General features: G+C 43.0%; 1 protein-coding gene across 3 annotated transcripts; it reads left to right on the top strand.

Moving 5' to 3' along the window:
• The first annotated feature begins 698 nt into the window (after positions 1-698).
• LRAT (lecithin retinol acyltransferase) lies at positions 699-9206 on the top strand. Of its 3 annotated transcripts, none has more exons than XM_031464264.2 (3): positions 699-842; positions 1044-1581; positions 5361-9206. In XM_031464264.2, the coding sequence occupies exons 2-3, from the start codon at positions 1045-1047 to the stop codon at positions 5511-5513; spliced, it is 690 nt and encodes a 229-aa protein (XP_031320124.1). In that variant the 5' UTR covers positions 699-842; position 1044; the 3' UTR covers positions 5514-9206. The 3 variants fall into 3 exon arrangements, with proteins under 3 accessions (XP_031320124.1, XP_010978615.1, XP_064344230.1); XM_010980313.3 differs by having other exon boundaries at positions 1044-1610; positions 5361-5519; XM_064488160.1 differs by lacking the exon at positions 5361-9206 and adding an exon at positions 3430-5352 and having other exon boundaries at positions 1044-1610.
• Positions 9207-15494: the final 6288 nt, after the last annotated feature.

Raw genomic sequence — 15494 nt, 5'->3', positions numbered from 1 at the left:
CCGGCTCTCCGGGAGGACGTTGGGCGCTTCGCCGTTTTACTCGCTGACCGTTGGGAGCGGTGCGCTCAACGGTCACTGGTGCCTCGGAGCGCCGAGGCGCCTGGGGTTCCGATGGCTCGCGGGGTCGCTCCCTACCCGCGCGCCAGCCCAAAGCAAGCGTCCTTCGGGGCTTTTAAAGGGTAGAAAGTTGCGCGGTGTGCGGGACCACCGCTCTCCGGAGCTTAGGAGGGAGTCTGCAGGCTTTCGAGGCGCTCACACTTCTCAGAGTAAATGCAAACATTTGAGTAAGCCTTGGTCTCCGGGTATCCAACCTTTTAGAGGGAGGTGATTCTGCTCAGAAATCTCGTTCCAGGGGAATTTCCACCAAAAACGTCCCAGAAAGTGCCCAGAACGCGCCCCACTCTAGACAGGTGCAGGATCTTTTGTGCGGCCACGCTCGGCCTCTACTCTCCAAACACAGCCGCTTAGAGGCGGGAAGTGCTAAATTTTCGAATGCGAGAGGAAGCCTGTGCTTGTAAAGGGGTCGCGGGGCGGAACCCCCGAAGCCGAGAGGCTTCTTGTTGCTTGCAAAGAGCCTTGAGTACCGGCCGTCCCCGCGGCGCTCGGCGCTCGCCGCCGGCGCCCAATCAGCGCTCTCGCTGGGTTTGTGACGGCATTCGGCCCCGCCCCCTCGACGGCAATAAAAGGCCTTAGAGACTTCGCCACGCAGAGCACCGCGCGCGGCCCTGCGCCTCGGCCCGGCCACCAGGTGCTGGTCCCCGCCTGCTGCCTGCGGCGCGGGTCCCACTGTCCAGCCACCAGCCACCGCCGCCGGTTCCTTATCCTTCTCAGTCCGCAGTGAGGTTCGGGCAAGCCAATCTCCAGGCTTCTCCCTCTCCCTTTTTTCTCGCCCTCCCTCCTCCGCAGCCGCCTTGCCCCGCGGCCCGGAGCGGCTGGCTGGCAGGTGAGCAGCGGCGCAGCGCCCTGTCTCGCCAGCTCACCTTGCCAGTCCCGGCCGGCGCCCGAGGGGCGGCAGTCCCCCTAAAACTCCCTTTTCCCTGCAGGATGAAGAACCCGATGCTGGAGGCGGTGTCCCTAGTGCTGGAGAAGCTGCTCCTCATCTCCAACTTCAAGCTCTTCAGTTCGGGCACCCCGGGTGAGAACAAGGCAATGACCACTTACAGTGTAAACTCTTTCCTCCGCGGCGACGTGCTGGAGGTGCCCCGGACCAACTTCACACACTATGGCATCTACCTGGGCGACAACCGTGTCGCGCACATGATGCCGGACATCCTGTTGGCCCTGACCGATGACAAGGGGCTCACGCAGAAGGTGGTCTCTAACAAGCGTCTCGTCCTGGGCGTCATTGTCAAGGTGGCCAGCATCCGCGTGGACACGGTGGAGGATTTTGCCTACGGTGCCGACATCCTGGTCAATCACCTGGACAAGTCCCTCAAGAAAAAGGCGCTGCTCAACGAAGAGGTGGCGCAGAGGGCGGAGAAGCTGCTGGGCACGACTTCCTACAGCCTACTGTGGAACAATTGCGAGCACTTCGTGACCTACTGCAGGTTCGGCACCGCCATCAGCCCCCAGTCGGACAAGGTACGACGCGTGACTCGCCGGTGGGCTCGGTGAGGACGCCCCCTCCCATCTCTAACCTTTTCTCTCCCCTGGGTTTGAGCAGGGATTGAGTTCTAGACTTAGGAAGGAGTCCTCTGATGTTCCTCGGGGAGGCCAAGTGAATACATAAGTGGCAATGTGCCTTGCAGGATATCTCGAAATGCACAGTGAAAGAGTGTGGCAGTGCAGTACAGTTGCCAGCGATGCCAGAGAGCTGCCCAGTTATTGCTGCGGAAGTCATCATGGTGTCCCCCAGGGTAGCTGAAATATGACAAAGGGCAGGTAAATGGGAGAGTCACAGAAAATCTGTCACCCTGTGCTTGCAACTTTACCCAAGAATTGCAGTTGGAAGGAAAGTGTCCAGAGTTTATATCTAATCTATAACACTGTATAGTACAAATGTTGTCCCTTTAAAATAAGGATGCATGCAGTTTCCCCCTAAGCTGCAGAGAGTGAATTTCCTTTGCTTAATAATAAACTACCAAGATTTCTATTAAGAAGACCTCCCAGGTAGATCCCTTCCTCCTGTGTCTGGGCTTCAGAGAAGTCTTTTCCTTGGTATTCTGAATTCTTTCAGTATTGGCTTTAATCCCCATCTAGACTTCCTCATTGTTAAGCATCCTTTACCCACTAGTCCCACAGATAGGTTAGTTTGTTTACATGTTCCCCAGAGATCAAAACAATTGATTTTCAAGAAGAGCCATTAAATGTTGGAAGGTCTTTTTTATGGCTACTTTAAAAAGGAAAAAAAAAAAAAAAGTTCGAATTTAAGATGATTACATTAGGTACAAACCCAAAGGAAAAACAGTGGATTTTTATTAACATTTGAAACCTCTTCACTTGTAACGTTAACATTTTAAGCCTGCAACTTCATTTGCAATTGGAAGCTTTCTCAGCCTTCCCTGCAGTGGCTAAAGAGGTATTGATAATGTGTGCCCTTCACTGTGAAAACCTGGGCAATCACAAAAGAAGCTTCAGATTTTACTCTTCACCTTAGATATTGTGGGACCAAAGAATCTGAGGCCATGTAACCAATTTTCTATTGCTCTACATCTTAATTTTTGGACCCATATAGGAAAATCTTTCCTCTGTGGCAGAGCAGGAAAGTATAATGCTTGTATACATCAGTGTCTAAAACTCTATAGATTATTTATAAAGCCACGAGAGACTCAATCTAGGAATTATTTTCTAAGTAAAATAAAAATACAATTAGAGCACTGTGCAGTGATTCAAGACTCACAGCTCCAGTCCAGGCCCGTCTAGAAATGAACTTCACCACATTTACAAACACTGGCTCCAAAAGTGTTCAAAAGGAAACACGTCAGATTTACTCAGGACCCAAAGCAAATCATTTCTCTAAGGAAAAACAGTATTTCTATCCCGTAATTAGGAGTTACCCTTTCATGGAACACATATAGCACTGTATTACATACTTCTACCAAACACACACACACACACACACACACACACACACACACACACACACACACACACACACAACAGTACAAGTGCTTTCTTAAGGTAGTAAAATATTTAATCTGCATTAACAACTAGCTGGAGTAGTTTTTCATCTTTGGAAAGTTTGGAAGATTTCACAGAAGTAGAGAAGTGTTTTAATTGCTATTTGCTGCATAGCACCTCTTGTGAAGTTGAGTTTTTGTCCTCGCTTTGAATGGTCTAACAAACAGCTTGGCCACAGAGTAGATTTCCTGGGGAGGGGGGAGAAAAAAATCCCCGTCCCAAATATTCCAATTCTAAGGAGTGTTTTTGAACATGCCCTAGGAGAAGTAGGTCATTAATACTGAAGGAGGACTGGTTTCTATTTTTCAGAAGCATAAGGAATGACCTGATTCTGGGACGAATTGTGGAGTTCACAATATATACAGCTATTATCAGCTCAACAGGAGAGTTGCAGAGTTGCCTCTTAAATCTGAGTTTGTGAAAACTCTCAAAAGCGCTTTCCCTCACGAAAACACTGCAATTAATATAAACGTGAACTCGGAGAGAATCTTATTTTTTTGTAGTGATGCTCTTTTTTTTTTATAAGTTTAGAAATCAAAAAATTAAACTTTTATATTATTGTTAAAAATTTCAGTGTTTTGTAAACTATAAAGCCCTTTAATTAGTAACTATTACTATTCCTTATCCTTTTTTTTTCCTTTGCTGGTTTTCATTGCCAAAATGAATGCACAGACCCCTTTTAATTTCTGGGGATTCAGTGCTCAAAACTGCCCTTACAGGCTTCTTAACACCTAGAAATACAAGACATTTTCCTACCTTTGAGAGATGCCTCCTGCACTGACAGCCAAGTGAACAAGACTAGGACATTCGAAATGAGATGCTCCTTGGGAAAATCTTTTGGGGAAAAGAGAGCCCAGAATGATACTGTGTAGGCCTTAATTAAAAATTATTGGGAAAAAAGATAAAGGAAGCATGACTGTATCAAGACGATATTCTCATTTACTTCAGTGTATACCTTCCCATTAATTGCTAAGCAACTTTCTCATTGTCCTGAAAACTTCATTCAGTTTCATTCTCATCACTTTTAAGATGGTGTGTTTGTAACTCAATGTCTTGTTAGTTTAGTTTAAAAGAGACAAATCATATAGTTGACATATAAAAAGAATGACATCTGGATAACCAACAGGAAATTTTGTATTTGTTGAGATACTGTATAAAGTACGGACAGGGACAACTTTACAGTGAAGATAGTGTGTTAAAATATATTGAACTTGTGCATTCTATCCATTAAGAATTTGGAAACCTAGCTGTCCAGGACTAAACAGGCCACTATAGGAGACCCTAAAAGCGTATAATGTCATGTCTAGAAAAGGAGCTTAAAACTCATATCAAAATGAAGTAATTGATTGCTACATTCTGCCCTGACAGTGAGGAGGTAGAGATAATTGTCAACTAATATAGCAGTCATAATAATCATTGTAATACCTTACATTTATATAGTGTGCAGATGAGTACAGAGTACTTCTGCAAAAAAGGTCTCATTCGATCCTCATAATAACCTCAGTATTCCCATTGCAGGAGCAGAGGGTAGTCTGGACAGGTTAAATGGTTAGATGATCCAGAACTCAACCATAGCTATTTTCTCTGGAAATTAGTTTTCTAAGGAAGAAAAATTACACACATTAGAAGAATGCATTCCTCAGGGGTAAGGATCATGTTTAATTTATCTGTATTTGCAGCAGTCAATTTTGTGTCACATAACTGATTGTGAACATAACCTATTTTGGCAGGGAATGGGGTATGACAACCAAATCAGACTTTGTGTGCCTTTCGGTTTTGAGACTGATGAGAAAGTTATCATCATGAGTGTTACCAAACTGTAGGCTGGTGAGTTGTGGGAACTGAATTCACCAGGAATGATACGCTAAATTTGATTTGCTTATTTAACTTTAGAATATGTTATTGTTATTGAGAGGCAGTTTAATATGGTTTTTAACCTTTAATCCTGAATAACTTTTATGTGCTTACATTTCCTAGTTTCCTATAAATGTCCTATCTTTTCAAAGACAGCTTCCAGGATTAACCTAGTAGCCTAAAGTATCATTTCAGCTACTATGGGATGTGGCATCAAGAAACTGAACTATTAAGTAACATCTTAAATCCTTTCCTAAGATGTGAGAGAAATCTCCTCTGTCTGGTAGATAGAAAATAGCTGGGGAAACTCTGCTCTGCTGTTTGGGATAGGTGACTCTTCTTCAGTTTAGCCACCTTTTCTAATATTCTTACATTTTATTTTCCAGTTTTGTGAGAATGTGAAGATAATTATTCGCGATCAGAGAAGCGTTCTTGCTTCGGCAGTCTTGGGATTGGCGTCTATAGTCTGTCTGGGCATGGCATCATATACTACCCTTCCTGCAATTTTTATTCCATTCTGCTTATGGATGGCTGGCTAACTTCATGCCCCCTTGTCAGTGTGTATTCGGTGTGTAGATATGTTCATATTTGTAGAGCACAAATCAGTATATGCATAGTCGAGAAAAATGTGACCTGTAACACTGTGTTCCGGATAAAAATGTGATTAAGAATCACGCCAAGTGCTTACCATGTAAGCCCAAGAACAAAAGGCTTTCTGAATCTTCTCAGGCAGTTCCATTTTAAAGCATTGTGCAAATCTTGGAAACGCAACAACTTCTGATAGAATGCGTCGTTACAAGAAAACCAGCCCCTAAGATGATGGCCACAGGAGATTATTTGTGTTATTATTATTTTCTCTCCTGTAATCATTGCTCTTCTCTGTTACGCCTGAATTTGAAGATTGGAAAATTTATTGAATAAGATCACTAAGTTTATTGTAAATTTATGTTGTTTCATTGAAAAATTTGTATTAAACTCAAAGAATTTCCCTTACTCAGATGAAAACATGTTTGATGATTGGCCAAAAAACAAAATCACAATTTTTTTTTCATGTATTATGTATAATTTCCAGTAAGTCAAGAATAATTTCATTACTTGAAACCATATTGGCAAAGTTAAGGTTTAATGACAAAGTAGTTGACCAGAACTATAGAAATCTGTGTTTTAGCTATTAGCGCTGCAGTATTATTTGATTTGGCTTTACTTAATAGGAGTCCTGGCATTCTTTTTTTTTTCCCCCTTTTATGTGTCACTGTAGTTCCTTTAAACCACTCTGAGAGGAAAATGAATATAGGATTGAAGTAATCTGGGTACTTGGAGTGTGTATGTGCCAGTTAAATATACAGATATCCACATGCACTCAGGCTGATGAAAGACAAGCTTCGTTCTTGATGGCTTTCTTATCATACAAGTGTGGTTAGTGCAAAGCATTGGTAGAGGTGAATGTAAAGGCACGTTCCATCCATTCACTTAGGTTCTTGCACCACCGGTGTAACTTGCATGTTTGTCATTGGATGATTTATCTTTTAAAGCACTTACTACTGCACCATAGAATTTCTAAAAGCCCTGAGATTTGTTTTCTAGTCAGGCTTCTCCATTTTCACTGCTAAGTCAGTACGGTTTACATCCTTAAAAGAACGACGCTTCAGCAGTCTATAAAACCCAAACAAGTGGGACCAAAGGAAATAACTGTTAAGAATAATTTTTCAGTGTCTTAATGCCACCAGGCATGTAAGTTGATTACACAGAGGCTGTTTTCATATCAGAGTTGTGATGTAGCAGTGTTCAAGCCAGCGTGTAAGCGTGTTTGCAAAATGACCAAATTCTAAAAATTAAAGCACAAGCTAGACCTGCATTTCAAGTATTAAATGCTTTATAAAGTATCAAGAATCACAAGATAATGAGTCACATAATGAGTAGTATGAGGAGGGTGGAGTTGGTCACTCAGTAATCCAATCAGAATGAATTTAAGAGCAGATGTTAGTGTATCTGATGCTTTATCACCACTAATTTACCTACCACGAATGTAGTGAGAGTTTAATAATAATTAACCTTTGTGTTTAATCATTTAAATGTTTTAAATAATTAAAACATAAAATGGCAACACCACAGGATAAAGTGTTCTATGGGCCTATTCCAGACATTGAAAATTATTTTTAGTGTGTCTACGTTAGAAACAACCACTGTGAGACTCCACTGTATTAGTGGTTTTTCACTTCCTGTATATTATCCATGTAGCAATTGTTTAAATAAATTCATTTAAAAAAATGGTGTCCTCATAAATATTTAACACCCTTTGGGGCAGACTTTGGTGTTGCAGGTAACAAAAACCACTGTCTGGTGTTAAATTTGTGTTCAAAGATCATGATCCCTCATTAAAAGCCAAAGGAAGTACTTAAGGTTGGAGTGAACATAGTTAGTCCTGACTCGCTTCATATCCTCAAAGCCAGATTCAATTCATCCTTCATTTGTGTGCTCATTATGTGCCAGACCCTGACCTGGTACAATTTCATGGTCTGCAGTTAATATCAATTTTTAACGACCTATATTAGTGTAAATGCAGTGCTATGGGAACAGAGGCAGAAGAAATGAACTCTTCCTGAAGGGCAGGAGAAGTCAGAGTGAAGGAGGCAGTGCTAGCGTTAGGCTGCGTGGTCTCATTAAACGGATGTGTTTCACTACGTGTGGGAAGAGGGAACCAGAAAGGAGGGGGTTTTTTTGATTAAATGTTCTCACGGCACTAGAATTTGTTGACCTTCTTAGGAGGAAAGGAGAGTTTTCGTTTCGTTGTGCTCAGTGGGATCAGTTGTTTAACAAGGTAGGAGAAGAAGCGTATATAGAGCCTTGATCACGGTTAGAAAAGAAACCTTGAGCCGTGACTGCGTCTCTAATGAATCTCTCTGGGCTTCATTTGTTAAGATTCACACCAGTGGTCCTGCAAATCCCTTATATTTCTAAAATTCGATTGTAACTTGTGAAGCGATAATCAAGTCGTGTCTGATGCAGTTTTTGGTTGTTTATTTTGTTCTTTGCTGTGCCTAGCTAAAGGCTGACTGGGACTCATTGGGGCTAAGATGAAATGCCGCACGTGTCAGGTACTATGCAGGCACTGGTAATGAAAAGATGAACGAGACATGGACCTTTTTCTCAAAGTTTATGGTCTCACAGACATAAAAGTACTGTTAAGACTTTCTGCAGTTCAGCTGATTAAAGGCACAGGAAAAAAAACCTGGTTGATTTTCACTGATAAGGCCAAAATTATAGGCACTGTGCTAAGACTTGAAAAATGGGAGTGTTTTCTAAAAGGACAGATTTGGGGCAGGACATTCTGTGCCTTGGGGACAGCATGAGCAAATGCGTGAAAGTCGCCCCCACCACACCTTGGCACATACGTGGGAGGTACTTCACTCTTCAGTGACTGAAAGCATGAAACTGCATGGGGCATCCAGGCAAATGCAAGTGGTTTCAGAGGGGAGAGCATGGCCAGGCTGATGAGGAGAGATGCCGGAAAAGGAGAGCAGTGATCAGGGGGTTCAAGGCTTGTGTAGATCAAGAAGTTCGGATTTTATGAACAGGTAACGGAGATTCAGGATTCAGAGCGGTAATTCTCAAGAGCATGGAGGAAGGCTGTGGGTGGGGTGTGGTCAAGACAGAGCAAGGGGATCTTAAGAGACTAGTTATGGCCCTCAGTCTCTCAAACAATGGACTGTAATTGTAAGAATGGAGAGCAAACTTGTCAAAGAAACATCAGCAGACTTTAGCTAAATACTTCTTTTTGACTCATGAATAACTCTTGCTGGAGTGTCAGAGAGGAGTTGTGTATCCTTTCCTCCAGAAAGTTGGTTCCTGAAAAATAAATAAATGTGGTGACCATGTGGATATTGGATGTTCTAGCTCTTTGTTCTGCTAGATAAGTTTTTTCCCACAGGACAAGCCAAGAAGTATGGATTTCTTGTTTAAAAAATTATTTGTTTCAGAATATAGATCTATTTCATATTTTTCCATTTTCTATTTCATACCTTGATTGTCAAGTATCAAAAATGTTTACCAATGATATCAAAGTTTGTGCCAATGGCAAAAGTCTTATTATAGATGAGAAATATCTAAGAAATGATGATTGCTAATCTTCTGTTTTATATGATCTATTTAGAGACTTATCTAGATCTGTCAGCTCAACTAATTTTATATTTGATATACATGCATGTTCAATAAAATCAATTTTGCATACTGTTCTCTCTCGCCTCTGAGTTTGAAATACGTAAAAGTAGGTAACACTGTTTTTGAACACGGTAACCTGGAAGTTTTTGCTTCTTAGAGCTTTCTCTGCTGAACAGAGTTTTATATATTTAAAATTAAACTTTTTGTGGAGCTACCTTCAGATTGATATAATCTGTGTTATCCACATCTTGAAGCCTACCTTGACTATGGAAAAAGGGTTCTGTGTCCTGTTGAATAACAAATCCTTCTCTGTTCCACAAAATCAGGCAACAACAACAAATAATCAGAGCCATGGGCATGAAATCTCTAACCAGATGTGTAATGTTACCAAGGCAGCCTGCAGCTCTACACTAGCCACAAGTGGGGTGGGGTGGGGACGGGTGGGGACGAGGTATCAGTAGGAGCAAGTCCCAGGCCATTCACAGCATGACAAAGACCACAGAAGTTCCTGGGCTGAACCCTTAAACATCTCATCACAGTTCCGCTATGGAAAATCAGACACAGTTTGAGATACTTTGTGATTATGCAAATAATTCGATCCAGAGCCAAAGCTTGACTCCAGCTTGCTTTCCACTATAACCACATCAGCTCCCTGAGGTCTCCCATAACTTGGACAAGCTTTCCTGCAATGAATGTATTAATTTCTTGCAGACCCTCTGCGTAGTCCAAGCAGGGCCACACAAGAATGAAATAGTTAGGATCTCAGTCCGGTAGTTCCTCAATCTAGGGAGAAAGAATAGCAAGTAAATCAATTTCAAAACAATGATAAGCTTGTACAGGTGTCAGAAGAACAGGAGCTAAGACCTGTCTACTGGGGGCAGTCAAGGAGAGGGATGGCACAGAAGTCTTCCTTGACACCTTAACCAAGCCATAAAGAACACAAATCTTTACAGTGAGAGAGGATTCCCTCTTCCAGGCAATTGCAGGCACCTGGAGCGGTAAATACAAAGGGACAGAGTCCTGAGAGCCCTCTTGTAGTTGGATTGCTGCTAGTCAGTAAGAATAATCATCTGTGTTTATGTCACTGCATTGAGAGAAAGATGCCCAGTGCTGTTACAGAGAACACACCGTTCCTTTGAGGAAGGACGACTCTGCTCAGGTGATGCTGGAGACAGGAGGCAAAATCACAGAGGACTTTACACTGACAGTCTTGAGTGGAAAGTGTTTCCTAAACTTTCCAAAGGTAAGTCTAATAAGCACGCGATTTTTGTGAAAAGCATAAATATGGGTGGAATTCGGTTGTGAGGAAGAGAAACAGACGTTTTATGGCTAGAGGTTTATTTAGGGATACATGAAAAAGTGGGAGGTTTATTTTTTTTCATGGCGATACTGGGGATTGAACCCAGGACCTCATGCATACCGAGCATGCGCTCCACCACATGAGCGACACCCTAGCCACCTGCCCCCACACTGAGCTTTGAACTGCTACTCCTCTGCCTGCCTACTGACTGCTACTCTCAGTGTGCCATTGCTTCTGCTGCCCCATAACTGTCTTTACACCTCTACTTTGTGTTTCTTCCACTTCTGCTCCGCACTGCCACATCCCTGTCTCTCCCCAAAAATTGCCAATGGATCTGATTAGGCTGACTAGTTTAGATGCACTATCGGTGCTCACAGTGAACAAAGTTCTCTAGCCAGGCTGCCTTATGGGGCACTGAACACTCTCCTATCCTATAGGTCAGATATGGTCTGATCAGGTGACCCCCTTGGGTCAGCAACCAGTTGTTGTCAAGTTGCACGACCATGGGCTCCAAGGCACGCGGAAGCTACTCTAAAGGAGCTACTTGCAGCTGATTTTCCTTTGAAGACGACTACTGGTCAGTTTAAATGGGAGAGGACTACCTGGTTATCACCTTAGAGAGCTCATTCTGCAACAATATAGAGAATAGATTGAATGAGGAGACTTAACTCAAAGGACATACATTCTATTACCAAAATGTAGGAGAGAAATGATGGAGACTGGATGTAAGTCAGTGGCAGTGGGGACAGAGAGGAGAGAATGGAGTGATTTGACGGGTGAGAAAGAGGGAGAGTGTTTCATACACAATGCAACCAAGAAAACAGAAATCGTTCTAAGCATTGTCTGGCAAGATATGTGTGTATACGTGTAATGCCTTGGATTCCCCCCTCCTCTCACCTAATCTCTTAAGAGAGCCTCACATTGGCCAACTAAGCCAGAAAGCAGCTGTCAGGAGAGCCTGGGAAACAGCCTACTGGAAAAACCAAGACATGTATCTGAGGGATAACAGGCAAAGATGGTGCACCGATAAATATAACTGGTCGCATTGTGCCGTCCTACGGGAGTTAGCCTTGGGAAAGGCAGGATGAGCCTGGTCTTGGATATACAAAGTCTGAGTCACGGAGGGTCCTGTTGGTAGAAATACAGAGTAAACAATTGGAAATTTGAGTCTCCTGCTTGAGACAGAGCTCAGGGATGGAGATATCTTTGGTAGTTTTCACGGTGGTGGATGAAGCTGAGGCTATAAATTGGACGATCCTGGGGCAATTGGACTCTGTCATATCCTTTAGGTCAGATACCATCAGAGCAGGTGACCTCCCTGGGCCAATAAGTTGTTGCCAAGCTGCATGACCATGAGCTCCAAGGCACACTGGAGCTACTCTAAAGGAGATATTTTTAAAATAAAGTGTACTAATGGGAGACTGAAGTCGCAAACCAATAAGAGGGAGAAAGAAAGACCAAGAAAGTTCCAGAAGGAGACTGAGGAATAATGGTGCAAAAGGCTAGAGCGGACCAGGAGAGACTGGGAGGAAGCCACGGAGTGGGGAGCTTTAGAAGGTAAGTGTATGAATAGCATCAAGATTAGAAGAGAGGACTGAGCAGTGTTCACGTTGGATTTGACAAAGAAATTGAGCAACCTTAATTCATAAGTACTCTACTAACGCTTCATACTGGGGTGTTGGGGAGGTTAGGGGAGACAGCAGACTGTAGGTTAAAATGTAAATGGGAAATGAGTGTAGGCTTCTGTTTGTAGTAGTTTGGTGGGAAAAGAAAGGAAAGCACAAAGACTCAGAAAACAGTAGAATATCTGACATCTCTTTTTTTCACTTTGGCATTGCTTGGAATGAAACATACTGTCAACTGCTTCATGCCTCATTTACGAATATAAATCACAAGTTAATTTTCACAATTGTTTTCTGAGGGACAAATACTCTATTTGTAATCTTATCAGAAGAGCACATTTCTTTCAGAACAGTGATTAGTATCAGAGGGTCAGTCAAATCAATGAACATTCCCATTTCTCCTGGCTTTTTTGAAAAGAACACGTATTCAGATAGAAAATCTAGCAGGGTCAGGAGAAATGGGAAGGAGTAGAAATAGAGTAAGAAGCTGCACGGGACTCTAGAGTCTTGGGCTCTTATTCCAACAATCTGTCAAGGGAACTTCATTTCCATTCTTCTCTTTCACAGAATGATGGAGCAGAGATCAAGACACAGGGCAGGACTCAGGTTCAAAGGCTTTGGGAAACTCTTTGAGCAGCTTGACCCCAAAAGTTTCTCAGATTCTCTACAAATGTGTGTTAGCATTCTTGAGAAAATCTCCTTGTTTATACTGAGGCAGACAATGAGCTGAACTTCCAAAGTTTATCAGATAGACAGCTTTTGTTGGCAAAGCATGGCTCAGCCTGCAGCTGCCTCCAAGGATCTGTGCAGGCTGAAGAAGCAGAGATGGAGGCTCCATGTTGGTCCTGACACCTGATCTGACCAGGTGGCACACTCCTGGGTGGAAACCAAAGAGGCAGCAACTGCTGCACACTTGACCAACATCATTTATTTCCTTTCTAAGACTCCCTTAACTCTCCCTCCAAACTCCACCTCTGCACTTGAATCTCTCTCCACTTCACCTCTGGCAAGTCATGGACAAATGACTACCCAGGAATTCAGCGATGGTAAATTCTTTTCATTTCATGCTACGCCTAATTTTTCTTGTGTAAAAAAAGATAATCAATAGAAACCTCAATTAGAAAGAGTTGGGAAACCAGAAGGGGGAGCTCTCACACCCTGTGAAGGTAGCCAACCTCACTAGGAGGAAGAAAGACTCCTCTTCTTTCCTGGCAAGGACGCAGCCAATGAAAAGCCATGGACTCTGTTTACCAAAGCCCTTCCGACTTCCTTTTCCCATCTATAAAAGAGTTAGCCTCTCCAATTTTTTTTTTTTTTTTGGCGGGGGGGGGGGAATAGGAGAGGTAATTAAGTCTATTTAAGATTTTTTTTTTTTTGATGGAGGTACTTGGGATTGAGTCCAGGACCTTGTGCATGCTAAGCGTGGGCTCTACCACTGAGCTATACCTTCCCCCTTCCCTCCATTTTTGCAGAGGACTTTCACATGGCTCACCATGGTTGCAGACCCTGAATTGCAATTCTCTGCTGATCCTGAATAAACCCATCTTTGCTGGAAAAATATCTGGCAGTCTGTTTCCTGTCAACACTTGGCTGAGGATTTAAAGTGACAATAACATTTGCAACATTTATTTTTAAAACTTACAGAGGAATTTAAGACAGAGGACAAGATGGGAGAAAATCTGAACGTGAAGAGAAAAGAGGACATGGATGGAAAGCACCATGACAATCTGTTTGAGGGACTAGCTTCTCTGTAGGTGAACAGCGCCACCTACGCTCTCCTTTGCTGCAGGGCCTGGTACATCTCTCTCTACAGCTCGAAGTTCTTCACTTTCCTAGTGCTCATTCTTGTGACCACTCTGGAAATAAGTGCTATCCCTTTGATCCCAGAGTTAGCTTCACACCCAGATATCAGGGAAAAGTAAGAAAACCAGAAAAGGTCAACTTTTATCTGTTCCCTCCTCCCAACGCCACCCCTTTGCTTGGCTCTTTTCCTAGCCAGGTTCAAAGAACTTTTACAGATGGCCTCCTAAGTTAGGACAATCGGATGTGTTCCTAAGCACACATTTTGCCTGGTATGAGGGAGACATGGTGGGGTTGGGTGGTCTCTCCCAGAAACCCAGAATCTGTGAAAAAAATTAATAAACAGAAAACTAAATAGAGTTAGGAGAGCAGAAATGGGGACCCCTCATGCCCTCTGATTATCAACCACATCTGGTAACCTTACCGCCACTCCACAGTTGCATTTGCAGGCTTAGGATACTGACAACTTCCTGAAGGCAACTGACTCATTCCAACAGCAGATAATTCAGATTCTGCTTCATCCCTTTCCTTCGGCTCACAGGTATGGAGCGTCCATTATATTCTAGGCATTGAACTTGGCAGAGGGGCTACAGAGGTGGAAAACAAAAGTTTCTACTCTCAAGGTGAAGGTCTGTTGCGACCATAGTATTAGAACTGAGTCCAAAGTCACTTTTGCATTTGTTATTTTGTAAAAGGCTTTCACATACGTTCACTCATTTAATAATTATTATCTTTTAATGGAGAAATTGAACTTATAAATACTGAGTGACTTGGTTTTTAACCACTAAGGTGTTATTCTTGTTTTACTGTCAAGGAAAACAAGGCTAAGCAGATTAAATGTTCAAGATCCTGTAGTCAGCAGTGTGGTGTGAAGACTCAAACTTTGGTATTTTTTACTCTAAATTCGGCATTATTTCACACTGCCCTATTTGTGGGCAACCAAGCAAGTGAGGTCATCAGTTGCTTTCATACTGTATCTAGCCAGTGGTCACTCCACATGAGGAGGGGGAACATTTACTTTCATTTACCTGTGCTTTTTGGCTGTAGAGATTGAACTTGAGTTCAACAAAATGTAACAGTTCTTAACCTTAAATCCTCACCCAAGGAAGTGATATGGAAAGGTAAGGTGGTCCCTGCGCCTGGAATATGACAGTTGAGCTGACAGCTGATGTCAGGTTTTAGTTTTGTTAAGGTATCTGTGCAAATTGCACCCAGGTACACCAGATGTTATTCAAGCTTGGCAGTCCTCTGATGGAGTCTGGTGGCTGACACCAGGGAACACTGTATACTCCATAGTGAACTGTTTACAAAGCAGCCTCCTTTTTGTGAAGCAATGCCGAGTTGGCATTAAGAGGAAACCAAAGCCGGTCATAATACTCATAGGTGTGTCCCTCTACGACCTGCATGTTGGTACACACACGGATGCCCAGCAGCCCCCCAAGCTAGGCATCTTGGTGTTTGAGACTATCCTCCAGGTGTATGAATAGTCATTTCTGGGCAACGAAATTTCGCATCCCAAGCCACAGCCCTGGAACTCAGCTGGGTGAATACTGAAAAGCTGAGAGACAGGGGTGGCAAGTGGAGCGTGCTGTCTCTTCACAAAAGGCGAGGAGCAAATCCTCCTCAAACAAACCTACTGT

The sequence above is a fragment of the Camelus dromedarius genome, chromosome 1, assembly GCF_036321535.1.
Source record: "Camelus dromedarius isolate mCamDro1 chromosome 1, mCamDro1.pat, whole genome shotgun sequence".
In the NCBI taxonomy this organism is placed as follows: Eukaryota; Metazoa; Chordata; class Mammalia; order Artiodactyla; family Camelidae; genus Camelus; species Camelus dromedarius.
Note: the sequence above shows the minus strand (reverse complement) of the source record. Positions and strands in the feature narration are given on the sequence as shown.